At 62.3% G+C, this 25,653-nt stretch overlaps 2 protein-coding genes across 11 annotated transcripts; both read left to right on the forward strand.

Moving 5' to 3' along the window:
* Nucleotides 1-10,400: 10,400 nt before the first annotated feature.
* On the forward strand, nucleotides 10,401-20,964 carry ZNF335 (zinc finger protein 335). 10 transcript variants are annotated; one of them, XM_054845635.1, is made up of 28 exons: nucleotides 10,401-10,576; nucleotides 11,120-11,351; nucleotides 11,740-12,013; nucleotides 12,411-12,488; nucleotides 12,660-12,989; nucleotides 13,136-13,267; nucleotides 13,345-13,503; nucleotides 13,618-13,876; nucleotides 13,982-14,159; nucleotides 14,243-14,355; nucleotides 14,561-14,579; nucleotides 14,786-14,902; nucleotides 14,992-15,068; nucleotides 15,187-15,347; nucleotides 15,485-15,714; nucleotides 15,789-15,897; nucleotides 15,987-16,081; nucleotides 16,236-16,519; nucleotides 16,629-16,767; nucleotides 16,839-17,228; nucleotides 17,318-17,460; nucleotides 17,779-17,918; nucleotides 18,453-18,556; nucleotides 18,690-18,767; nucleotides 18,951-19,034; nucleotides 19,210-19,275; nucleotides 19,470-19,551; nucleotides 20,140-20,964. In XM_054845635.1, exons 2-28 carry the CDS (start codon nucleotides 11,151-11,153, stop codon nucleotides 20,256-20,258), a joined length of 4,161 nt encoding a protein of 1,386 aa, XP_054701610.1. In that variant the 5' UTR covers nucleotides 10,401-10,576; nucleotides 11,120-11,150; the 3' UTR covers nucleotides 20,259-20,964. The 10 variants fall into 10 exon arrangements, with proteins under 10 accessions (XP_054701610.1, XP_054701620.1, XP_054701612.1 ...); XM_054845637.1 differs by lacking the exon at nucleotides 10,401-10,576 and adding an exon at nucleotides 10,608-10,697; XM_054845636.1 differs by lacking the exon at nucleotides 10,401-10,576 and adding an exon at nucleotides 10,830-10,911.
* A 762-nt stretch (nucleotides 20,965-21,726) lies between these two features.
* LOC129214206 (iroquois-class homeodomain protein IRX-2-like) lies at nucleotides 21,727-24,897 on the forward strand. The gene is made up of 2 exons (XM_054845500.1): nucleotides 21,727-22,092; nucleotides 24,240-24,897. The coding sequence occupies exon 2, from the start codon at nucleotides 24,273-24,275 to the stop codon at nucleotides 24,777-24,779; it is 507 nt and encodes a 168-aa protein (XP_054701475.1). The 5' UTR covers nucleotides 21,727-22,092; nucleotides 24,240-24,272; the 3' UTR covers nucleotides 24,780-24,897.
* The last annotated feature ends 756 nt before the right edge of the window (nucleotides 24,898-25,653 follow it).

Genomic DNA, 25,653 nt, shown 5'->3' on the forward strand with positions numbered 1-25,653 from the left:
CTTGCCCAGGAGCAGCTCCATGCCCAGGGACACTTCAGTGGGACGCATAGGACATGGGGGTGCCCCGTCCTCGCTGCCGGCTGCTCCATAGGGTGCTGCTGACTCAGTTTCCCACCCGGCGCAGCACAAACCTCGCCATGGGATGGTGTTTTCCTGCTTCTCCCAAAGTGCCGACGCTTGTGGGAACGGGAGCGGTGAAGAGGAAAGCAAACAGGGACAAGGAGTGTGAGGAAAACAGATGGCAGAGTGGAGAGAAAGGTGCAGCGTCAGCTGGGGGAGGCGGGAGGGCCAGTGCAGCCCAGCACCACTGCCCAAGACACAGGTCCCAGGATGGGTCCCCCTTTCCCAGCTCTTACTAAGCCCGGGCTGTGCCCCTGCAGCAACCCCTGGCTCTGCATCACCCCGGCTCTGGCTGAGTTATGCTGGACTCCAGCAAGGCTGGGGGACGGTGAGAGGAGAGGGGCCACACTCCCCTGTGCCCTTGCAGAGGAGCCCTGATGCTCAAGGAAGGACTCATCCTTGGGGAAGCATCACCCATGTGGGGCAGATGGGCTCACTGAGGGGGCTCACTCTGGGTGCGGGCTCTGCCCCAGATTCCCTCCCCACCCAGCCGGGTTCCTGTGGCCCCGCTCCCAGCCCAGCTGCACACAGGGGAGCTGCCAAGCAGCAGGCACTCAGTTCCGGCGGGATGCGGCACCAGGGCCATGGTCAGCCGGGTGAGGAGAGCTCACAGGCAGCGCAAGCCCCACCAGGAGGAAGCAGCGCTGAGAAATCGCCGGGTTGCCTCACTCCCTGCCACAGCCCTGCAAGAACAGCCCCGGTTCCCAGGCAGAGGAAGTTGCTCCACAAGCAGCCGCCATCCTGTGCCCCGACGTGACAAACACGTCCAGCCCACAGAGCCCACATGCAACCCCATCCTGGCAGGATGCAGGACAGGGACCCCCACAGCCAGGCCACCCCATCTCCCCTCCCTGCGGTTCCAGCCTGTCACCTCACCCCTGTGCATGGCTCAGCTCTGTGTAAGGCAAGAGGCAGCAGCTCCCTGTGCTCCCTCCCTGGCTGGTAGCTGGGATGAGGATGGGGCTCTGCCAAGGTGCCCCGAGGCCCCCGCTGCAGCTGACGGCTCCTGGGGTGCACAGGGAGCAGGCACTGCTCCATGTCCTCCGCTCTCCAGGCTGCCAGGACCTTGTCCCACAGCACATGGAGATGGTGCCAGAGCTGGATGCAAAAGCACTGCTGGGAGAATGCACCCCTGGGACAGCCCAGGCAAAGGGATATCTGGCAGTGGCTTCAGAGCACAGCCAGGGAGGCCAAATCCAGCTCTGGCCTCCCCGGTGCTGTGGCAAATCCCTGGGCCTTTCCCATGCTATTCCCATCCCTCGTTTCCGCCGCATGCAGGAGCCACAGCTCCCACAGCCTGGGCACACTGCCATGGCACCCACCGCACCACCTGCAGCACCCCTCAGGGCAGAGCCATGGCTGAGCAGAGCAGAGCGGTGCTGACCAGGATGGGGCTTGGTGGAGAGAGCTGGCAAGAGGAGCCAAGAGCCAGGCCCCACACGCCACGCAGCCTGTCATGGCAAGCCCACGCTTGCCTGGCCCTGGCCAACTCTGGGGTGCACTGGTGGGTTCATGGCCAATGGCCCCGAGCATCCTCGAGCTGGGTAGCCAGCGTCCCGGTGGGGGGCTGCCGGCCACAGCTCTGCTCCCTGGCCCGGCCTCTCCCACTGACTCACGGCCCTACTCGCCAGCTTCCTCCTGGCACCAGCCTGGGGGATTTTCTGGTGACTCTCTGGAGGCTCCGCAGAGAGCAGGGGCAGGGCCGGGGCTGTAGGGAAACCCCTGTGTCTGGTAGCACTGGCAGCTTTAGAGCTGGGCAGGGGAATTCCACAGGGACAGGCTTGGCGCTGCAAGAACAAACCCCACAGGAAGCCCTGGGACAAGCTGGGGAGCTGGGGTGAGGCACGGGTCCCTCGGCACGGGCAGACGCGGAGGGATGCTCGTAGCAGCCGCTGTTACTGATGGGAAAGGAGGGCGGTGGTGAGCACAGGCAGTGCAGCAGGCAGGCGGAGGGCTTTTGGCTGCCAGGGACCCCAAGAGCATCTGGGTGCTATGCCCAGCCCGCATCTGCCCAGGGATACTGTTTACACACAGAGCCCCTGTAAGGACGAATGATATGGAAAAACCCACGCAGACATCCTCCATCCCAGCTGGCTGCCCGAGCCACGAGGCTGCCTGTCACCGCCGCCGCCGCCGCCAAAAGGGGAAGGAACAGCCACCGCAGCCCCTTCCCACACCCTTACTCATGGCCACCCTCACACAGGCAGGAAGTGCGGGGAGACCCCCATGGGAAACAGGTCTGGGACCCTGGCTGGGGCCAGACACCTGCCTGGATCCCTTCCAGCAGGGAGGCAGCAGCCCTGCCCGGTGCAGAGCCTGGCAGGACACGGCAGCACCTTGGCCAGGCTGCAGGTCTCCAGGTGGGAGGTGCTGGATGGGCCAGCAGCAAGGTTTGGGGGGGGATGGATGGAGCCGGGGACCCCCAGACCCAGGACCAGACCCTCCCCAGCTCCATTCCCCCAGCGCAGGCGAGTGGGGTGAGGGCCAGCTGGGGAGGGAGCACGGCACTGGCTGGCCAGGGGAGAGGTCCGACAGCCGTAGCCCCAGGGTGCACCAGGGTGGCAAAGATAGTGGGAGAGCCAAGGAGCAGGGGGCAAGGGGACAAAGGGGGCACCTGGCTACCACAGTTGTTGCCTCCCACCTGGGGAGCCCAAAGAGCCAGACAGGGGACAGCGAGGATGTAGGAGCGAAGGGCAGGGCCAGCGTGTAAACGGCATTGGATGCCCTCCTGGTGCAAGAGGCTGGGCAGGAGCGCGGCAGAGGGGAAGCTGGGTGGGAGGGAGTCAGCATCTTGTGTGTGTGAGACAGCAGCAGGTTGGGGAGAGCACAGCGCTGGCTGCTGCGGGGAAGCACGGCCCACGTGGAGCGCAGGGAGCTGCTCAGACCTGTCAGCTGCCACACACAGTGCCAGTGCCACGGCCACCACGGCAGAGGCAGATCCCTTGGCCAGCAGGCAGGGTACCAGTGTGTGCCCCCAGCCAAGCCGTGCAGCCGCAGCTGCCAGCCCCACCGCCCCGAGCTCAGCCCTGCTCCCATCCCACAGGCTCTGCAGCACCCCGTTCTCGGGTAGCAGAGCTGCCACCTGCACACCAGCTGCCGCGGCCAGCACTGGTCTGCCATACAGTGCAGTGTCCCAGGCATGGTGGCACTTGGCGCAGGAATGGGACTGAAGGCACAGGGAGCAGCTCTGCGTCAGAGGTTTGGAAGCTCCGTTGCTCCTGCTCAAGGGCTCCAGACAGAAACAACATTCCTGCACACACTTCCCATATCTGCTGCCCTGACGCTGGGCCCTGCGTGGGCTGGGATTGCATCCTCCAGCTGGGCCCAGGACCCTTCTTGGCAAACCACGCCGCATGCCATGGCCTCGCAGTGTTCCCGGCACTGCCGGTCCCGAGCCCCACATGCCTTCCCTGCCTGCCCGATGCTCTGTGGATACACCTGCTTGTCTCCCTGCCTGTACCTTGCTTCACCTGGGGAACCCCCTGTCCCTTCAGCACAAGCTTCTTTCAAATCATTCGCCCCTGTTTGTCTGGGCAGGAGGTGGCATGCTGCCCCCCAGCCCTGCTGCCCCCCCAGCCCTGCTGCCCCCCCAGCCCCAGTGGCACTGCTCTCCGCAGCCTCCCGTCTGGGCGAGGATGACACAGCCGGCGTCAGCCGGGCGGATCACTGCTGCCCTGCAGGCACTGAAACCAGCACTGCAGTTTCATCACTCGGCAGCACCGATCCCAGCTGCAAATCACACATGACGGATCCTCCCGGCTGTCACACCAGCTCCAGGCACCCAGGTGGGTGGCACAGTCACCTCCCCGTATCGGGCTGGGATATCCCACCTCCACACCTTCCCCTTCACACCCTGGGAACCCCCTGTCCGTTTGGGTCCCACAGGGATGCCAGAGCAGGAATCTCCCACCCTGCACTCTGCGCCTCCAGGCACTGGGACCGGCGGCGGACACAGCGGCACAGCCTGTGCCAAGGCAGCCGGGCAGCCTCCCTGCTCAGCACAGCCCTGCCAATGCCGGGAGGGGACCCAGCGCCTCACAGACCCCCACACAAAGCCCTCGCCGCACAGCAAAACTCCTGCGCTCACCTGCACCCTGCTCATCTCCTCAGGATGAGGAAGCCCTGCTGGGAAGCCCTCGGGGTGGGAAATGCAGGAAGGGTTTGAAGAAACCAGTCAACCTCTGGCAGAGATCTCTGAAATCACCTTAGTATTTAATCCAGAGGGAAACAGCCCAGACCGTCCCATCTGCTGGAGAGCGGTGTGAAGAGCCTGGCAGTCCCAGGCAGCCCTGGGCCATAGAAAAGGGGTGCAAGAGCTCCAAACACCATGGGGCTCTTGCGTTTCATGACTTGCTTTGCTGTAAACTGATTCCCCATCCCTTGACTCTCATCTCATCCCAGCTTTTGCCTCTGGCTTTGACCAACTTTTGTTCTACCAAACTTTCCCCACCTGCCAGGAGCAGGAGCACAGTGCCTTCAGGCACGTGACAGGGGTGCAGGGACTGGGACTGCCCTGGCTCCCACGGGCTGCACAGGGCAGCACCAAGCCTTTACCACCTGTGGTGGCTTTGGGAAGGAGTATCCATGGACAGCCCTGCTGCTGTCATCCCCTCAGCCACCCGAGGCCATCCCCTCTGGGGCGACCTGCCGGATCAGGCCCACAGAGGCAACCTCCTGCACCCCACGGGGTAAGGCAGGGGCTGGGAGGGGAGCGGGGCAGGACAACGCTGGGTGGCCGCAGGCTCCTCGAAGCACAGCTGCTACACGGAACCGTCAGCCGGCACGGCACGGGTGGGCAGCGCTTTGTTCCCCGGTGGCGAGACAGGCACGGCAGCTGCCTGCTAAAACGGGAAGAGCAGCAATTGTGACAATGACAGCGAACCTGCCTGCCTGTCCGGCACGCAAAGGGGACAATGTGGCGTCAGGAACCCGCGTCAGCAACAAAGTGGCTCAGGAATAAGAAGTGGGGGTTTGTAGGAGGTGAAATATGGGCAAAACTGGTTGTATTTAATTGTAAACTACAAGAAGCAGAAGGAAGAGCGGTAGATGCAACATGCTCGGATTTCAGTAAAACATTTGACAACTGTTCTAATGCTTGCTGCCAAATTAATTCAGAGCAGCTCAGTTGTCAACACAGGCATATGGACAAAATGCAGGCAGCCTGGGGAATGGCAAATGGCCTGGCCATCAGCCGGGGAGCTGCCGGGGCTGCACGACTCTTGGGGCCTTTTAAAACCTCTTCTGCAGGCGTAGGTGCTGCGGCAGGGAAGGCAGGCAGCTGCCAGGCTGTGGGAGCACTGGGGACAGAGAGAGCTGCCACACTGCCAGGGAAGGAGCAGGGCAGGAGAGCACTCAGGCGAGAGCCACCAGCCCTTCGGGAGCTGCTGTGCCCCGAGCCCTGCAGGCACCCCCAAACACCATGCGGCAGAGAGCAGCCCTGGAGCTCGCCCACTCAGACTCGGGGTCTGGCAACCCCCTTCCATGGGGCAAGGGGACTAACCAGACCAACACCACACCCGGTCACTGCCTGGCAGGGTTCAGGACCACCGCTGTGCCAGAGCTGCAGGGCCCCTCTAGCCTCCGAGGGGGTCCGGGCACAAGCAGGGCTGTGGGGCCAGCACAGGCTGAGAGCCCTCATGGCAATGGGCGCAGGCTACAGGAATGGCCTGCACAACACACGTTGAAGGCCTCTGGGGCCCTGCTACACAACAGTTCTCCTGCCCACCTTGTTTATTTTACTTATATTTCAGTAATTTGCTGATTACTCTTTTTTAACTAACCAGCAATGATGAATCAGCAGTGCAGGAGAGGGTGGAAGCCGGTGGCCTTGGACCGTGGCTCCGAGGTCTCAGGTTCTGGGAAGGAAGCCACAGGATCCCTCCAGAAGGGAAAAAAAACAACCAGCAGCAGCAGCAGTTCTGGCATGCAAGGAGGGGCCGCGGCTGTTTGCATTCAGCAGCTCCAAACACATCCTGGAAAGGCCGTCAATGGTCCTGAAGCCCTGTGGGACTGGCAGCCATGGCTCTGACCCAGGCACAAGACGAGACACACAGGACAGACAGCGTACGGCACGGCTCAGCGCTGCCGTTGCTCCAGCCTGCGTGCAGGACAGCAGGCACGGGACACGAGGAGGGCACCATGGTCCCCTCCGGCAGGCAGGAGCACCCAGCAGAGCGGTAGCAGGGATGCAAGCAGGGAACAGGGCTGCACGCTGTCTGGAGCTGGTGCAGCCACGCAGCACCGCCTCGCCCCGGGGAGAGCCCCGTTGTGCCTGCGGTGCAGCTGCCAGCAGCATCTCCTGGCCCGGCCAGGCTGGGCAGAGCCAGGGCTAGCGAGCCACCTCCTGCCAAGGGCACCGGGTGAGGATAAGCGGCCTCGCCACAGGCTTTCGCTCCAAGCCCCAGGGGAGCAGCTGGGAGCGGCTCCTGCCCATCTTGGGAGCGCCCTGCCCGAGCCCAAGGGTGGCATTACAGCTGAGGCCACGGGTTCAGCCGCAGCCTCGGCAGCCACAGAAAATGGGGCATTATCCTACAACACTCCCACCCGCGCCAGCGCCCTGGGAAGCGGGATCCCAGCAGGCGCAGCCGGTACCAGAGGGAGGCTGCTCCCCGCAGAAGCGCCGGTGGCCCAGCGAGCCCTGGGCACATGGCAGAGGGGCCGGAGCGGTGCCCGGGAGGAAGCTGTCCCGGCTTGCTGCCACCCCAGCATGGAACAATCCCCCGGGAGAGCCCCAGGCGCCTTCTTCAGGAGCTGCTGTTGCTGGGAAGGAGCTGAGCGGTGAAGCAATCTGCTGTGAAGAAAAAAACCATTTCCTGCAGCAAGGGCTGTTTTGCTCAACGTTTTACAAAATGTGCTGATGCAACTGCCCTTCCCAGGTGGGATATAAATATGAGCCTGGTTGATGTGGATTAATGCCCTGCAGCTACACAAACATCACCAGCAATGTTTTCTTTAAAAAGAAAAAAAAAAAACGAAACAAGGAGGAACAAACAGCACGGATGACAAAAATCACTGACGGTGGAAGTCCAGGGGCTCGGGTTGCAGGGAAGCTGGAGGGGCGCAGCCCTGGGCACTGCGCTCAGCACAAGCCACCACCTATTCTGGGACACTGACCGAAGCTGTTAGCTCATGGAGAAGCTATTGTGGGAGCAGGGCAAGCCCGCGAGCCGGGTCAGCGTGGTGAACAAACCGCCGCTGGGGATGGGGCAGACCAGCGCGGCTGAGGGGCGCCAGCAAGAGCAGGACCCGGACCAGAGTGGCTCGGTCGGCACGCTCTTGCCCTGCCCCGAGCGGCAGCTTGTCTGGCTGTAGCTCCTTCCAAGCGCTGTATCCAGGCTGGAGAGCATGGAGCTGGGAAACCTTCCACCTCCTGGGACAGCCTGTCAGTGCAGCTGATCAACTGGCTTGTTAAAAACCAGCTTCATGTCCCACTCAAGTTTTATCGCTTCATTCTCCAGGCACAAGCATTTGTGTTGTCTTCTCAGCCCGCTCCCAAAAGGCCTTTAACCTGGCGCTCCCCCTGCTAAGGTATTTGGACACGCATCCAATGCGTGCCGCATCCATTTTTGGATTCTCTTAAGCCTCTTGTCGAGATTTCTTTGTGTTTTCTTTGGCCCTGAAATGATTTCAGGCATGGGAGCCACAATGGCAGAGTATTATCAGAGAGGAGCTGTGCCTCCAGAGCAGAGCACGGGAGCTGTGCTTTGCCTGGCTTGGAAATTCTCTGCTCAACCCTGCTCAGGGGCACACAGCATTTTTAAAAATAGCAGGTTACCCATTTCAGCAAAGCTCCTGCTGGTACAATCCTTTGAGACAGAGGACATGGGGTATCTCTGCAGGGTAACAGGGAAGCTTTAAGCAACTTTCCATCAGTCGAGCCAGCATCAGGAGGGTCCACACAAGCCCCTGAAGCTCCCAGAGATCAGGTTGCTTTGCCCTGGAACCATCATCCATTGGGAAAATCCCTCACTTGTTTCAGACAGCAGCTGACCAAAGGCAAAAAGAGAGGAAACCTGCTAGTCCAACACAGATCCATCCTGTTTCCTCTACCTGGGAGGCAGCTTTTGCCAAGGGTTCCTCCAACCCACCCCCCCGGCAGAAAAACAGATGCTTCAGCCCCACAGATGGAGCCAGCCCCACGACCGGTCACAGGCAGCGTCAGGCTCCTCTGGAATGAGCCACAGAACTACAAAGAGAGGACATCAGAGAGGGGACATTGACCACAGGAGCCTGCCGTGTCCTCCCCAACTCCACTTCCACCCCCCAGCAATTCCAGAGCTATGCAGGGTTGTTTTAAAGAGGAGAAATGCAAAAAAAAAAAACCAAAAAACAATCCCGTGGTCTGTCTCGGCTTCTGGCATGACAGCGATTGCAGCAGCTGGCTGCACGCAGGGACTCGGCACCCGAGTCACTGGCAGGCAGCGCTGCTGCAGCAGGAGCACTTGTGCAGCCAGCCTCTTCTCAGGTCCCACCAGCCAGGGATGGGTCTCACTGATGTTGTCACCCCATGACAGACGAGGGCATAAACCTCTCAAGGATGCATTTAATTAGCTTGAAAAAAAGCCGGAAGATGCACGAGCACCAGGCTGGCAGTTCAGTGGCGGCTCCTCTGCTGCCTCTACTGGGCACACAGCGCCTCTGGGAAGCCTCACCCAGGGCAGGAGGTGCTGGATGGATGCGAGGGACCCGCAGAGCTCCACGGAGGAGCCCCGGGTTGAATCCAGCCACCACCCGCCTCACCCTGGACCAGAAGCACCACTGCCAAACGACGCAGGGTGCTGATCCAGCCCACACCTCTCATCCAACACCCGTCCACTCGGATTTCTGGCAGGCTAACTCTGCGCTCACAGACTGTGCTAGATGAGACACTGTCTGTCCTCCTGCAGCTGGCACCACGTCAGCACCAGCTCTGTACCAGCTGTTCTGGCCAGTGAGACAATGCGACTGCCTGCCCAGACCTGCTCTGGATGGAGCCGCACTGCAGGCTGACTCAGTCCTAGCAGCCCCAGGACCAGGGACATGGAGCCCTGGCCCCTCACTCAGCGAGTGTGTCCCTGCCACAGGGACTGAGCAGCCAGGTTTGGCCCAAACACGTCCCAGCCTCAGAAGAGCACAAGCACAACACGGCTGCCTTTCTTCCAGAACAAAACATAGCGTAGAGACATTATCAGTAGAGCACTGCAACATGAGAAAACATTGCCACCCAAGCCAGGGGTTCGTTAAAGACGTCACTGCAGAGCAGGGGCTAGCTGAGCCAGGGGCCTCAGCCAGAAGAGGCCAAGTCCAGGCTGTCCATCCACAGCTGAACTCAGCTGGAGGAGACGGCACACCACGATGCTCGACATCACTGCTGGAGAGCTGGGGCAGCAGCAGGCTCCCCAGCGCATCCCTGTGGGGATGCCATGGTGTCAGGAGGTGCCAGCAAAGACCCACCACCCGTAGTGTGCTGGGAGCCCCCGGGCAGCCCAGAGCAGGCCCCCAGCTTGTGCATCTCGAGCACAGGCGCTGGAGGTGCTGCCAGCAGCCAGCGCAGCCAACCCACGCCAGCAAGTCGGGCGCCCATTGCCATCTGCAGTAGGGTGTAAACCAACCTGGACGACAGTTTGATTAGCAAGAGAACAGATGAAGACGGCTACTGTTCAGCTGCAGAACAAAAGAGGCAAGTTTGGCTTCTGTAAGACAGAGCAAACCCACAGCACCTGTCAGGCACCATTTCCACACCGGAGAACAAGAGGAAAAGTGCTGAACAGTCCAAGAGTGTGCCGCCACCGGGGCTGAACACGGTAAGGCCCCTCCGGGGAAGGGCACGGCAGAGGCCCCCGCAGCTCGGCCAGGGTCGCTCCGGGGAAGGGCAGCCCCAGCTGCATCCGCAGGAGCGACCACAAGCCGCACCGAGCTCCGTGCCCACCGCGGGCTACAGAAGGGGACCCGGAGCGCCGGGACTGCACCAAACCACCCGAGATGCGGCCGCTGGCTGGGGGGCCGCGCCACTGGGACAGGGCCGGGCCGGGCGCAGGCCACGGTGCCGGTCGGTACCACGGCTCCAGCTGCGGCTGCGGGGGGGGTCGCAGGGCACGGCCAGCTCAGCCGGGCTGGGCCGGGCCGGGCCGGGAGCGGAGCGGCCGGACAGAGAGCCCCAACCCCGGCCCCAGCCCCGGCCCCGGCCCGCCGTTGCCACCGCCACTTCCGCTTCCGCCTTTTCGTCACGTGACGGGCGCAACCCGGCGCGACGCCGACGCTCAGGGCCCGGGCGCCGCTTCGTGACGCCATGACGCAGTCTCGCGACACCTTCTCTATGATCCCTCCGCGGAGAAAGTAGTTCCCGGCGGGGCGCCGAGGCCTTCCCCAGCCCGCAGCCAGCGGGCGGCACCGCTCGGTGCTGGGAGGCGGCAGCGGCGACCGGAGCGAGGAACGCGTCCCCGCGGCGGCGAGCGCCCCAGGCGGGGCGGGGGCCGCGGTAAGTAGTCCCGGCGTGGGAGCCGCGCGCCCGTACCGCTGCGCGGCGCGAGGGCGGGGGGGCATGGCGGCCGCCGTGATGCCGGCTCCGGCGGAGGGGCGGCGGGGCCGCGGCAGGCGGGGTGAGGGGCGCGGGCCGGCGGGCGGGCGGCGACGGCGGGCCCCTTCGCCCTGCGGCGGCGGCGGCTCCCCCACCCCGGCGCACCGGGGCCGCCCCGCCGTGTGCGCGCGCGCGGAGGCGGCGGGGGGGACCCCGCGGCAAGATGGCGGCCGGGGGCCGGGCAGGGCCGCGGGGCATGACGGGACCGGGGACGCCGGGAGCCGCCGGGGTCCCCTGTGAGGGCGGCCGGGACCCCCCGGGCATGGCGCTGCGGCGACTCCTGCCCCTCCGCGGGTGCCCCGAGGGGCGGCCCGGGCCCGCGAGCCGGGTTGCGCGGAACCGCGACCCCGCGGGCCGGGACACCCGCAGCGGCCGGGGCCGTCCGGGGCGGCGGGGAGCGGGCGGCGGGCCGTGGCCCTGACGGCGGCGGCCTCCCCCCCTCAGGTCGAGCCTAGGCGGCCCCGGGAGGGCGGGCATGGAGGAGAATGCGGTGGAGAGCAGCAGCGACGCGGCCCCGCAGGCGGCGCGGGAGGAGCCCTCCGAGAGCGGCCTGGGTGTTGGGACCTCGGAAGCCGTGTCTGCAGACAGCAGCGACGCCGCCTCCGCCCCCGGTCCCCTTTCCCGAACGGATGACTCCGGCGTCGGCCAGAGCTCTGACAGCAGCGGGGTCTCCTTGGTAGGAGCTCACGGGGAAGATGGGGTGGCAGTCAGCGTGGGGAAGGGAGAGCAACTGCAGTTCTGGTTCCTGAGAATTTCTCTAGACTTTTCTGGCAAACTGAGCTTAGGAGCCAGCTCTGTAGCTCAGCAGCCTCAGCAGCCTCAGCAGGCGCTGTTACACCAGTTGGGTGTCTGCTTGCCGATCTGAGGAGGAGAGCTCTCCTTGGTAGCAAGAGCAGCCCTGTAGGTCTAGGGTCCTTGGCAATACCACAGGAATTGTTCTGATGCCTTTTCTGGCGGTTCTGCAGTGATACACCAGTTACGTTTGCATACACTGGCTCCCCCAAAGGCCTGGCCCAGCAAAGGTTTCTCAGCTGAGCTCTTCTGGCCTCTTTTTTTTCTGCCAGGAAGAGGTGTCGGAGAGCAGCTCCAGCACAGATGCCATTCCCCGGATTTACCTGCCAGACTCATCCTCCATTGCCCAGTCCACCTTGGTCTCCAGTGTGTCCACTGTGAGCCAGTCCATCATGGTGTCAGAGTCCCCACAAGTCCTGGTCCACTCCAGCGTCATCACTGATGGAGCCACAATCGTGTCAGACTCCACCGCATCCACTTCCTCGGACCTAGGTTCTGCCATTGACAAAATCATCGAGTCCACAATTGGGCCTGACATCATCCAGAGTGAGTGCATGTTCCCAGCTGCTTGCACACACGGCAGACCTGCCCGCTCTCCCTCTGGAGTGCCCGGTGTGCAGATGGCTCAGGGTGCTGGGGAAGGGAGCTGCTGCTGTGCTGCCCCTTGGGAGGTGAGGGGGGAATGTGTACGTGCATATGTAAACACCTCCGTCAGCGGGGGTTTCTCATGTAGCTGGAGGGTTTGATGAGGAGCTTGTGGCTGCTGGGCAGCCCTCCCTTTGTCTGGCTGCTCTTTCAGCCACAGTGCCAGCAGCCCAGGGAAGGCTCTGTCCCTGGAGCCCGACCTTCCTCACCCCTTTCCACTCGTATCCGAATGTGGGAGACCCCCAATGATTCCACAGCCCCCATGTCTGCTACCACTCTGCTCTCCTCTTCCTCCCAGGCTGCATTGCCGTGACCAGTGCAGAGGATGGCGGAGCAGAAACTACGCAGTACCTCATTCTGCAAGGCCCCGATGATGGTAAGGGTGTGCCCTGGGGCGTCCAGTGGTGGCTGTCTCTGAGCCTGTTCCACAAGAGTGGGGCCTGGCACGGGTATGCCAGCTACATCGGCCACGGCCTCTCTACCAGAGTCCCCGTGGATGTGCTCACTGAGGGTCTGCTCCTTGGCTGAGTTGATTTTTGTATTTCAGGTGCCCCCATGGTGTCCCAGATGGCCACCTCTGCTCTGGCCAATAGCTTAGCAATAGAAGCTGTTGCTGATGGACCTACCTCCACATGCCTTGACCAGCCCGGCCCTTCAGACCCTTCTGAGCAGCTGGAAGTGCTGGAGCTGCCTGCACAGCCAGATCAGGCCCGAGAGGTGGATGGTGGGGAAGAGCTGGACCAGCCAGACATGGAGACCCTGGAAGAGATGATGGAGGTGGTGGTGGTGCAGCAGTTCAAGTGCAAGATGTGTCAGTACAAGAGCGTCTCCAAGAAAACGCTAATTAACCACATGAAAGAACGGCACTTCCAGCCAGGTGTGTGCTAAGGGCTGAGGAAAATTTATCTTACTGCGGATGGGCTCTGCTCTTTCTTGGGAAGAAATGAGGGGAGGAGTATGAGTGTAAGGGCTGGTTCTGCCATATGGTCTGGTAAAGAGTGTTTGTTTTGTTCTCTGTGGCAGTGGGTTCAGCTCTGGCTTTGAAGAAAGGACGTTCACGAAAGGCGGGATCTGCTCCAAAGACTGCGGAGGATGAGGTCCCAGAAGAAGAAGATGATGATATCATGGATGCTGGTGCTATTGATGACCCTGAAGGTAGGACTCGTCCTCCCCACATCTTACATAGCTTAGTCTTTTCCCAGTCTCTGATGTTTCGGGCCACTTATCTCCAGAGGACAGTGACTATAATCCAGCTGAGGATGAACCTCGTGGGCGACAGCCCAAGTACAGCCGCACTGTCCCCACGTCCAGCGAGGAGAGGCCGCGTCGACGCCCGGGCAGACCCCGCAAGTTTCCTCGCCTGGAGGACATGCCCCAGGATGTGCCTGAAGGTGAGGGAAGCAGGAGGCAGCAGCCCCATGCCAGGCTGGAGCAGGGGGCGGTACATGAGCTCCCGGGAGCCCGCAGGGAGGGTGTGTGATGGAGCTGTGCTGTGTTCTGTCGAGGAGGGGAGGTGGAGCCCTTGGTGACGTCCCAAAGCACACCAAGCCGTGAGCTGCAGAACTCGGAAGCAGCCAGTTCCTCTGGCCTGGAGAATGGGACCAGCGAGAGCCTGGTAGAGCCCAGCGTCAGCCAGTCCGACTCTGAGAACAAGGACCCTTCCTCCAACACCAGCCCCGAGGAGGCAGACGTCATCCCCAGGAGGCGAGGGCGGCCCTCCCGCCGCTTCCTGGGCAAGAAATACCGCAAGTACATGGGGCGCAGGTGAGGGGTGTGTGCCGAGCCAGCGCTGGGCCCTCTGGCCTGTGCCCAGGGCCGGTCCAGCCCCTGTTTGCCCCCGCAGCTCTGAGCCTGGTCCTGTTTGCGCAGGTACTACTACAAGTCACCCAAGCCCCTGATGAGGCCCTACCTGTGTCGGATCTGCGGCTCACGTTTCCTCACGCACGATGATCTGCGTTTCCATGTTAACTCGCATGAGGCCAATGACCCACAGCTCTTCAAGTGTCTTCAGTGCAGCTACCGCTCCCGGCGCTGGTCCTCCCTCAAGGTGAGCGCCATCTGTCCTGCTTCTCTACCCATGAGGGTAGCTGGTGGCCCCAGGTCTCACGGCCCCCACTCTGTTTCTTGCAGGAACACATGTTCAACCACGTGGGCAGCAAGCCTTACAAGTGTGAGGAGTGCAACTACACCAGCGTGTACAAGAAGGACGTCATCCGGCACTCCACAGTGCACAGCCGGGACAGGTAAGGGAAGTGCAGTCCTAGAGACTGTCTTGCAGCCTGGCTGAATGCACTAACACTGTTCCTCCTGCCCTGGGAGGGCAGCCACGGCTGCCCCTTCCCCTGACCTCTGGCCCTTTCCAAAACAGGTAGTTTTGGTGTCTGGGTACAAGGGAGCTCAGGCTTGGGATGTGGCTGACACAAGGTGGTTTTCTTCTTTCTTTTTCAGGAAAAAGAGAGCTGATCCGGTGAGTTTGAGTACCCTGTTGGCTTGTCTCTCAGCACTGTTATATGGGAAGAGGCATGTCTGGGTCTTCCACAAATTCTTGGTGCCTCGTTGAAGGCAGTGTTTCTGGACCACCTGAGGAAAGGCAGCCCAGGTCCTGCAGTGGGGAGAGGGTAAGGAAACTGTGAGCCCCTCCCAGGTGAGCTCATCTTCATGCTCTCCCTCCAGCCCCCAAAACTGAACTCCTTCCCGTGCCCCGTATGCAACCGTATCTACCCCATGCAGAAGAGGCTTACGCAGCACATGAAGACGCACAGCACAGAGAAACCACACATGTGTGACAAGGTGAGGTGGGGGGTCACAGCCTGGGGAAGGGTTGGCAGCGAGTGGGGCTGGACAGGAGGTGAATGCTGCTTTGCTTTGTTTCGCTGCAGTGCGGGAAGTCCTTTAAGAAGCGCTACACCTTCAAGATGCACCTGCTGACACACATCCAGGCCATTGCCAACCGCAGGTAGGAGCCCAGCAACAGCCTGCGGCCTGCCCTGGTAGAGCCCGTGTCCCGGCTCCCCCACAGAGGGGAGGACAGAAGGTCCTTGCTGCCTGTGTGACAGGCAGCGTTGTCCTGGCAGGTTCAAGTGTGAGTTCTGTGACTACATCTGCGAGGACAAAAAGGTCCTGCTGAACCACCAGCTGTCACACATGAATGACAAGCCCTACAAGTGCAGCTTCTGCAAGTACTCCACTTTCCGGGAGGACTTCCTCGTCTCGCACATGGCTGTCAAGCACACGGGTGAGAGGAGCTGCCTGCCTGCCCTGTGCCCCGACGTCTTACACCCCCGCTTCTCCAGGAGGTGGTCAGAGCATGTCTGCTCTCCCTGCCGTCCCTTGGGGACCCTCTACTTGATTCCTGCCTCCCATGTCCCGCAGGAGGGAAGCCGTTTGCTTGCGAGTTCTGTCACTTCACCACCAAGCACAAGAAGAACCTGCGCCTCCACGTGCACTGCCGCCATGCCGACTCCTTTGAGGAGTGGGCGCAGAGGCACCCCGAGGAGCCACCCTGCCGCCGCCGCCCCTTCTTCACCCTGCAGCAGATCGAGGAGCTGAAGCAGCAGCACAGCCAGGTGCAGGCCCCGGCTGAGGCAGAGGCCAGTCCGCCGGTGAGTGCCGTTGCCCGTGCCCCAGCTCCTCCTGGCGCTCACTAGCCCTGGCGTCAGCTCTCTTTCTTACACAGGCACCTCTTGGCCCCGTCACCTACCACACGGTCCAGTCCATCCCAGGAGCAGAGCCCCCCATCCTCTCTCAGGATTCCCTGGGAGGGGCCACCATCATTTACGAACAAGGCAAGTGAACTCCCAGGGAAGGAGGTGAGGATGGGGAGGAGGTGGGCGAGCGTGTGTGTGCCCTGACTCTCTCCTCCTGACCCCAACAGATGTGGCTGGATCAGCAGAACTGGCCACACAGACTGCCCTGGATCTCCTGCTGAATATGAGCACTCAGCGAGAGCTGGCCACGGGCTCGCTGCAGGTGAGGAGGGCTGAGGGGGGGGCTCTCCCTACTGGGGGCATGGCCAGGGGAGGCTTCCCAGCCCTCCACAGTCTCTCCACAGTGCCCAGCTGCTTCAGAGGTGTCTTGTAAGAGCCTTGCCTTCCTCTGGCTGAGCTGCTGTCTTCCCCCGCAGGTGGCGGTGGTGAAGCCGGGTGATTCGGGAGAGGCGGAGGCTCCCTGTGAACCACAGATGCAGGAGGAGGGGGCAGAGATGGACGCTGAGGAGCAGCAGCAGCAGAAGTTGGTGACACTGCACATGGCAGAGCCTGGGGAGACGTTGGTGCAGGAGGCTTACGAGGAGGCGACCCTGGGTGGCTCGGAGCTGCAGCAGATCACGATTCCCTTTGGTGGGACGACAGAGTACAGCATCATCACACCCATCAGTGAAGAGATTCAGGCTCCAGGCATGCTGTACAGGTCAGCCGTATGGGAGGAGCAGGGAGACAGAAGCACTTGTGACCTCAAATGAGGAGGCTTTAGTGGTGAGGATGAGGCAGATCCTCCCTGACCCTGTCCTCTCTGGCAGTGAGGAGGAGAGCCCTGCAGAGACCTCCCACGCTGTTGTGGTGAGCGAAGCTGTGATGACAGAGGAGGCCCTGAAGGACCATAGCAATCACTATATCATGTCATCCAGCGTCCCAGGGAGCCAGTTCCATCACATCGAGGTAAGGAGCTGAGCTTTCTCCCTGTCTTGGGCAGCAGTGTGAGCAGGTGTGACTGGGTGTTTCTCTCTTAGCCCCTCAGCGGGGATGCTGCTGTTCCCTCGCCTGCGGAGGGCCAGGAGGCACAGCCCGCCGGTGTCAAGTGGCCCCTGGTGCAGTGTGTCACCAGGCAGCTCCAGAAGGACTCGTCTTTATCCCCAGCCTCTGAGGGGCAGGAAGTCTCATCCCCAAAGGTCAAGTGGCCTGCGCTCCAAGGCATGGCCAAGAAGCTCTCGTGCAAGGTTTCCACGGCCAAGAAGCTCTCGTGCAAGATTTCCACAGCCAAAAAGTTTTCATGCAAGATTTGCACAGCCATGTTCACAGGGAGAGCAGAAATGGAGAGTCACAAGAGAGCCCACATTGGGCCTAGCACCTTCAAGTGTCCCGACTGTCCATTCACTGCAGCCCTCTGGCCGGAGGTTCGGGTAGGTTCCCTGGCACAGAGCAGCCCTGGGAACAAGAGGTTTGGAGAAACGGGGGCTTTCTGACCCTGCCCTTGTCCTTCTGCTTCCAGAGCCACATGGTCCAGCATGCCAGCCTTCGGCCACACAAGTGCACCCACTGCAGCTTCGCCTCCAAGAACAAGAAGGACCTGCGCAGGCACATGCTGACGCACACCAATGAGAAGCCCTTTGCCTGCCAGATCTGTGGGCAGAGGTGAGTGAAGCCTGCTAGGTTGTTGCTGCTTCCAGAGATCCTGCAGAGCTCTCCAAGGCTCAAGAGTAGACAGGATATTGGCTGAGAGCTGGCTGCCCCCACCCTACCCCTGGGAGCAGCCCTCTGTTAGAGGGGACTCTGCCCTTGCGAATGGGTCCTGCTGCAGTTGGACCCAGTTTTGTCTCCAGGGAACTTCTCCAAGGGGAGGTTTAGTACTTGGGTACTGATGGAAACGTTTTGGGAGCTGGGACAGGCCGTGTCATAGGATGTGCTGGTGCTGCCCATGGCAAACTCCACCTTGTTCCTTTCCTCCTGTAGGTTCAACCGTAATGGGCACCTCAAGTTCCACATGCAGCGTTTGCACAGCTCAGAGGGGAAAAGGCCAGGGGCACCTGCAGCTGCTGCCCAGCAGACCATCATACTGAACAGTGATGAGGACACACTGGCCACCCTGCAGAGTAAGATGTGTCCCTGTGACCGGGGGTGTCCTGTGGGTTTCCAGTAGCCAGAGCCCTGTGCGGGGATTCACCCAGCTTGTGGGCCAGGCAGGGCTGAGAAGGGTCGGGGCCAGGAGGTTCCTGCTGAAGGTTAGGATTGCCAGTGGCAGCAGGACTCGGTGGGTGCAGAGACAAGGGGGCTGGGCACAGGGACCTCTCTGATTGTTGTGGTTCTGTGCAGAACTACAGATCCAGTGTTTCCTCCACGCAGGTCCCAGTAGATCAGTGCGTTGTGGGAGCAGCAGTGCTGCGAGCAGCTCATGGTTGAAATGGGAAGTGGAGTTTACAGTCTGATGTGGAGGTTGTGTTTTGCCCATAGTGACCTCTAGTTTCCTGTGTGTTGGAAGAGTTTGGTTTAGCTTCTGACCTGCTCTGAGCAGAGCTAAGAGACTGTTCTGTGCCACTCGTTGGGGCAGACACCTGGCAGGGGCTGCTTGGGAGCGCGGCTGGCCAGCAGCCCCGGCAGCGTCTGCACCGGCTTTCTCCACATTCCAGCGGCTCTGCAGTCTGGCCAGGCGGTGCTGGCTCCCGAGCGGCTGCAGCAGGCCCTGGGGCAGGAGCACATCATCGTTGCACAGGAGCAGAGTGTCACGAGCCAGGTGAGTCAGGCCCGTCAGTCTCATCCTCCCGCCCTGTGCGGCTGCTCCCCATGAGCTGTGGGGGTTCCCTCCTTGGAGGGCTTGCGGTCATGCCCACCCCCACTGACAGTGCTGGGTTCTTGCTGACCTGCAGGAGGAGGCTACATACATCCAGGAGATCACAACTGCCGACGGACAGACAGTACAGCACTTAGTGACCTCTGACAACCAGGTGAGGGGCAGGGGCACATCCCAGGAGCACAAGCATTCTGCACAGCTGAAGCGGGGAGAGCTGGAGGCAGTGGGGAGAGGTGAAGTGGAAACAGGCACAGCAGACAGACAAGAACCAGCCCTGTTATGGTGTGGGGGGTGGGCAACGGCAGCCTTTTTTGGGTCTGAATCCTTGTGTTTGCAGGTTCAGTACATCATTGCCCAGGATGGCGTACAGCACTTGCTTCCCCATGAGTATGTTGTTGTCCCAGAGGGACATCACATCCAGGTAAGCTTCAGGCTGTCTGCTCCCTTTTTGCGGTGGATAGGGCTCATGAGGGTGCCTGGTGTGGGGCTGGGCCTCTTCTGGCTCCTGTGGCTTGCTCCGTTCAAGTCACAGCTTTGTTCAGGGGCAGGGACACCCGCTAGTCCTAACACAGCCTCACTGCGGCTCTTGTCCCCAGGTACAAGATGGTCAGATCACCCACATCCAGTACGAGCAGGGCAGCCAGTTCCTCCAGGAGCCGCAGGTAAGGGGCCGGGCATGGTGGCTGGAGCTGAGGGGCTGCTGTGAGATGGGCTCTAAGCACACAGCTGGAGAGGGAGGGGTGTGAAATAGAAGGTGCGTGTGGGTTGGTGACTTGCTGCAGCAGCTGTGGCCAGAGCAGTGCTCTAGGAGGGACCCTTCCCGGTCCCAGACTCTCCTGTTCTCTCCTCTCTGCAGATCCAGTACATGCCTGTCTCGCCTGAGCAGCAGCTTGTCACCCAGGCACAGCTGGAAGCAGCTGCACACTCGGCAGTCTCAGGTAGGACCCGGGGCCAAGCTCTGGCATAGCTCTGGCAGTCCCGTCTCCTTCCGAGTCTCAGTGTGCCAGTCTCGCCAGGCAGTTTGTGATGCTTACTAGCAGCCACCAAGACACTGTGGTCTCAGCCCAGCTCTGCCTGCAGAGGCTGCTCGTTCACTGTAGCCGGCAGGGGCTGGCAGGGCAGCTGTGTGGCGGCCCTTGGCGGAAGGGCTGGGGTAGGCGAGGCTAGATTGCCACCTTGCCGCCTGCGTCCCTGTAATTCTGGGAAGCAGCCAGCTTTCGTGGCCGAGGGGAGATCTTTGGCCCCAGCATGTCAGTTCTGGAACAGTACCAGCTCCCTTCCCCTGGAGATGAGTTGTGCTGGGAGGTGCAGCAGCTTCCACAGGGTGGAGACACCCTGACGTGCGTTTGCAGAGTTAACTGGAGCCAGGCTCCCCGTGTGAGGCGTGGTGGCCCTTGTGCTTGCCTGCGCCTGCCCGTTCCCCTGGAGGCAGGTGCCGCACGTGGAGGGGGGCTCTGGGCAGCCACCTGCTCCCTCCCCCCTGCCCTCGGACGCGAGGAGGCACTGACCCCCCTTCTCTTCTGCAGCAGTGGCTGATGCTGCGATGGCGCAGGCGCAGGGCGTGTTCACTGCTGAGGCGACGGCTGAGCAGATCCAGCAGCTGCAGCAGGGGATCCATTACGACGTCATCACGCTGGCAGACTAGCACTGGGGCCAGGCCCGGCTGGCACTGGGACACCCGTGCTGAGCAGGACAGCTGCGCCAGGCAGGAGCCTTCTCAGCCAGCAGTTGCCTTATTGCTTCGGGGCTACAAGGGACGTGCCTGAGTGCGCTGTGGCAGGGACATGTTGCCACTCAGCCGTGCGTCGCGAGGGTCCTGTGCGTCCTCCCTGGCGCAGGTAGCTGTCTCCAGCAGACTGCTCTGCAGCCAAGGCAGGCTGCCCGGTGGCAGCGCTCCTCATGTGGCTGGTGTCTTTGCCTGTTGCACTTGATGGACTGAAATCCCTTTTCCTGAATCATGTCTGCGTGGGCCAAACTTGGATCAGCCTCTGCCTGGCACGTGAGGATCCTGCGAGAGTGCCGTGGGGCTGAGCACGGCCACGCGGTACGGTGCGAGTGGTGAGGTGTGTGCACACGCAGCCACGTGCTCCCTGCTCCACAGCTGTGGGGTGTGCGGTCCTGGCGTGAGGGCAGCTGTCCCCCCCTTGGCTTCTCCGGCCTGCAGGCAGGCAGCAGCACAGCTTTGGACTGGAGGAACCCAGAGTAGGAAGAAGCATAGGTGGAAGATGTTCTATTTTTCTTCTGAAGAGGGACGGACTCTGGAGTTGGTTCATAGGTGGTTGTAGGAGGGGTTTGATTCTGACATTCTCAAGCTTTGACTATGCTTATGAATAAAAAGGGATTGAAACCTGCCTGTGCGCCTGCCTGGAGGGTCTCTGTCCTGGCCAGTGGGGACAGGCAGGCCCAGCCTTCCTGCCACCACCTCCGGCGTGTCCCTGCAGGGCTGGGGGCCGGGGTCCCAGAGCTGGGCACTGGCAGATGCGGCCGCCCTGTGCTATCGGCTTCCTCCTGCCTGAGTGACCTTGACTTCTGGGAAGTGAGCCGGGCAGCTGGTGCAAGGGTGGGTTTGGGGCTGGAGTCATGAAATTAATCGAGTGGTAAACAGCCTAAATCCCGTGTAACTCTGTCCCAAACTACATACGCTGCCCCTCCCTGAGCGGATTGTCTGGAAGTATTTACATGTGATTATAACAGCTAATCTCAGAGTTTTAGTTCTATGCTCTTGCATTAAACTGATTATCTGCAGAGGGAGAAAAAGGCCTGGAACCACCCAACTTCAGCAAGAACTGCTGTGAGGCCAGAGCCCCAGGGCTCGCAGTCCAGCTCTTGCAGGGGAAGGGGACAGCACTGGGACTTACAGTGCGAACAGGAGCCTCTGTTCTGCTTAAAATGAGAGCAGCACCCTGCCTGCTGGGGGTTCCCGCTGTCCCAGGGAGTCTCCTGCTTGTCCTTTGCCTGCAGGCAGCAGCCTGCCTGCACACTGGACACCTGGACCCCTGACCTTCCTTCCCAGCCGGGGAGCAGGGTGTGGGTGGCCCCACGTCTCCCCTGGGTGAGCAGCCGCAGGGGCTTGTGGCTCTGTCCTGGCCATGGCTGTGTCCCGCTGCCTTCACGTCTGGCTGCAGCCCTGTCTGTGCCCAGCTGTGCTGGCGTGTGGCTGTGCCTGTCCAGCCATGGCTCAGTCAGCATCCAGCTGTGTCCATCCGCCGTATCGGTGGCTGGCTGTGGCCCTCCCTCTCCAGCTGTGCCGTGCAGGGTTAAGGCACGCTGCAGCAATCCACAGGCGCTTTCCTAGATTACAGCCCCATTATCTAATAAAGCGGATCCGTGGCGCTGCTGGCGGCGCTGATTAGGGCTGGAGGAGTCCTGTGGGGACAAGGTTACGGGGCCGTGGCTAGGGCTGGTCCCAGCCGTCCGGCCTGGCTGTCCCCCTCCTGACCGGTGACCTGGGGCTGCCAAGAGCACGGGACCAGCCTGAGGTGGGGATGGGGCTGGGGTGGATGGGACCAGGGCTCCCAGCTGTTGCATGTGGGGAGCTGTGGGTGCTGCTGGGAGTCTGGTCATGGGGCGCAGCAGGGCCACTGGGGTTTGAGGACTTGGCCCTCTATGCTGGCACCTTGACCTTGGGACCTTCTGCTGTCACCGGAGGGATGTGGCAGGGCTCATTAGCACCAGTGACCTTCCCTTCCCGTCCCCGGCCAGCGCTAAGCGGGTTTGTTACATATTTAATATCCTGAGAGTGTTATTAGTCAGTATTTAATGACGGATACAACCTGTGGGATAATCCCAGTCTGAGCAGAGAGGCACAGCGGCAGGAGCCAGGCGGCTCAGGGGGCCGCAGGCTCTCAGGGCCCCTTGCACAGTTGCCCACCACTGCCCTGCCTGCCTGCCTGCTGCCCCTGCTCTGCCAGCAGGCAGGAACACCCCAGCGCCTGCAGGGCTGGGTCCCCACCCAGGCAAAGGGTCCCCGGCCATCCCCGGGGCTGCAGGGACCCTTCCCCTTCGAGAATCCAGCTGCAGGCATGGCAGCACTGGGGCTTGGGCGAGGACCTGGCCAAGCCAGCGGAGGAGTGGGCTCCGGGGCAGCACCTCACACTGCCTGTGTCCTACCAGGCTGTGCACAAGTTCTCCCGCCAGCCCCTGGCCCTCTGATCCAGCCCACTGTGGCATGGGGGGCTCTGCCAACTCCTGCCCCAGGGCCAGGTCAGGGCTGGGGGGGTCAAGGATGGGGACCAATGGCTCTTGGCACTGCAGTAGAGCCCTGTGTGTGCTGTGTCATAGAATCACAGGATGGTTTGGGTTGGAAGGGACCTTAAAGCCCATCTAGTTCCAACCCCCTGCTGTGGGCAGGGACACCCCCCACTAGCCCAGGTTGCTCAAAGCCCCATCCAACCTGGCCTGGAACACTTCCAGGGATCCAGGGGCAGCCACAGCTTCTCTGGGCAACCTGTTCAGTGCCTCACTACCCTCACACAGAAGAATATTTTCCTACTATCTAATCTAAATCTCCCCTCCTTCAGTTTAAAGCCTTTCCCTATTGTCCGGTCACTCCCTGCCCTTGTACACAGTCCCTCTCCAGCTTTCCTGTAGCCCCTTTAAGTACTGGAAGGTGCTATAAGGTCTCCCTGAAGCTTTTTCTTCTCCAGGCTGAACAACCCCAAGTCTCTCAGCCTGTCCCCATAGGAGAGGTGCCCCAGCTCTCTGAGCATCTACATGGCCTCCTCTGGACTGGCTCCAACATGTGCATGTCCCCTGTGTGTCCCTGTGTGTGCTGCATCCCCGTGGCCTTGGGGGGCCATGGGCCCTGTGCACCATTCCCCAGTGCCGCTGCACTCCATTCCTGGGGGCTGCGTGGGCTGTGCTGGGGCCAAGCAGGGTCGGGGGGCCGGGGGGGGGGGGGCTGGGGTCCTGGTGTAGGTCCTGCACATGTCCTGGGTGGGGGCAGGCGGGTGGGGCGGATGCTCCCTGCCAGTCCCTGCCTGACACTAGCTGGGGAGGGGGCGGTATCGGCTGCCCCAGATCCCTGCTGCCACTCTCCTGGGTGCTAATACCTGCTAATCAGCTGTCAGTCACCACGGACCCTGGCAGCTATAAAACGCCGGGGAGCAGCTCCCCAGCTCCTCTCCCTGCAGCATGGCAGCTCCTCGGGGCGAGGGGAGCCCAGGTCGAGAGCCAGGGGTCTGTGGGGGGGCCTGGGGAGCCCTGCGAGGGCCCCCCCAAGCCCTGCTGCCCTGTCCCTGCCCCATGTTGGCTGGCTACAGCCTGCTGCCACCCACCCTGAGCCTCCTGGTGCCCTCGGTAAGTGCCGCACATCAGCTCCCAGGGGGCTGGGACTTGGGGCCCCTCCTGGGACTGGGCTGAGCTTGTGGGGTGGGGTGGGGTTGGGGCTGGGGAGCTGCTGTCCCGGGTTTCCTGCATCCCCTCCACCCTTACCCCCCCCCCCAGCATCCCTGTGCGCCCCTCTGCACCCTCCTGTACTCCAGCATAGTGCTGGGCACAGGAGAGGATGAGGATGGGCAGGAACCAGCTCTGCCCCATCCCGTGCATGAAGGACTGAGGTTCCTCTCTTCCAGCTGCGGGTGCCCCCCCACCCCATCCTGCCCTGACACCCCTGTGCCCCCTCCAGGTCTCACCAGCCTACGAGGTGCCACCGGGGCTGATGCCCAGCGCTGGGCTCTGCCCGCCCTGCTGCCAGCAGCCCCTGCCTGTGGAACCGGGGCGGGCGAAGGCAGCAGCAGCACGGGAGAGCACCGGGGCTCTGAAGGCCTGGCTGGCGCGACACCCCAGGAACCCCTACCCCAGCAAGGGGGAGAAGGTGATGCTGGCCGTGGTCAGCCGGATGAGCCTCACCCAGGTCTCCACATGGTTCGCCAATGCCCGCCGACGCCTCAAGAAGGAGAACAAGGCAGGCTGGGCACTGCGTGGCGCCTCGGATGGCGAGGAAAGCGAGGGCGAGGGGGCCCCATCGGATGTCCCCCCTGGTCCTGACTCCAGCCCCAGCCTCGTGCAGGATGGGTGCAGGGGCAGCCCCGAGGGGGGGGCAGGCTCTGGGCAAGGCAAGCAGCCCCAGAAACCCAAGATCTGGAGCGTGGCAGCGATGCTGGCATCTCCCCCCAGCAAGAGCGGATGCCCCCCAGGAGTGCCAGCAGTGCCGGAGCAGGGGTAGGGCTTGGGTGGTCATGCCCAGTCCCCGAGGGCCGGGTGGGAGCTGGGGCTGTGGGGAGAGGACAGCCCCATGGCCGCGCAGGGCAGGACAGATGGCCATGGGACCCAGCGGCTGCCTGGCTGAGGAGAGGAGGTGTGGGCAGGGAGGGACATGAAGCACTAATAAACATGCTCTGTCTTGGACCTCTCGGTGTTGCCTGTCCATGGTGGGGATGCCGGGGGGGGGGGTGGGGGTGGTGGTGTGCCAGTAGGGACACATGGGTGCCAGCAGGGATGTGGGCATCTCCGCTGCCAGCACTGCTGTGGGTGGCTCCACCGCCCCCGGGAGCAGGGCAGGTCCTGCCTCCAGCCCTCGCACTGCCCCTCGCCTGGTCATCTGCCTGATGGAGACATCCCCACGCTGCCCGAAGTGAGCCACCTCCCCCCCCCGCCCCCGTGTGCCTGGCCAGGCTGCCAGGGGTTCGCTGCCCCCCGTCACTGGCTGTAGTCTCCGAGGGGGCTCCCCGTGTTTGGCAGAGGAAGACCTGAAGCTTCTCCAGGTGAATCGGTGCCTTCCTGACGCCTCCTTCCCTTTCCTCTCCCTGGACCCATGGGGTGGGTTCACATGTGGGGTGCAGGACGGGGTGGGGGGGACACGGACTGTCACTGCCAGCACAGCCCTGCGCCATGGGGCAGCACATGGAGGGACACGCAGGGACAGGGACACGCACTGATGGGGACATGCGGGAGGCACTGCACACGAGGAGTGTAGGAAGGAGCAGCAGCACCCGTCTGCTCGCCAAACAGGACATTGGCTGCCAGGAGTGGGCTCAGATGTGCTGGGGTCCCCCCCGTCCGCTGGGGCCAGGCTCTGGCAGGCAGCTCTGTGCAGCCCC

The sequence above is a fragment of the Grus americana genome, chromosome 17, assembly GCF_028858705.1.
Source record: "Grus americana isolate bGruAme1 chromosome 17, bGruAme1.mat, whole genome shotgun sequence".
In the NCBI taxonomy this organism is placed as follows: Eukaryota; Metazoa; Chordata; class Aves; order Gruiformes; family Gruidae; genus Grus; species Grus americana.

What these genes read in the sequence shown, in the direction of transcription:
- ZNF335 (XM_054845635.1), top strand. Translation starts at nt 11,151, where the DNA reads ATGGAGGAGAATGCGGTGGAGAGCAGCAGCGACGCGGCCCCGCAGGCG. An exon ending in TGGGCCTGACATCATCCAGA is followed by an intron (nt 12,014 to 12,410) that starts GTGAGTGCATGT and finishes TCTTCCTCCCAG; the next exon opens with GCTGCATTGCCGTGACCAGT. An exon ending in AGGCAGAGGCCAGTCCGCCG is followed by an intron (nt 15,715 to 15,788) that starts GTGAGTGCCGTT and finishes TTTCTTACACAG; the next exon opens with GCACCTCTTGGCCCCGTCAC.
- LOC129214206 (XM_054845500.1), top strand. Translation starts at nt 24,273, where the DNA reads ATGCCCAGCGCTGGGCTCTGCCCGCCCTGCTGCCAGCAGCCCCTGCCT.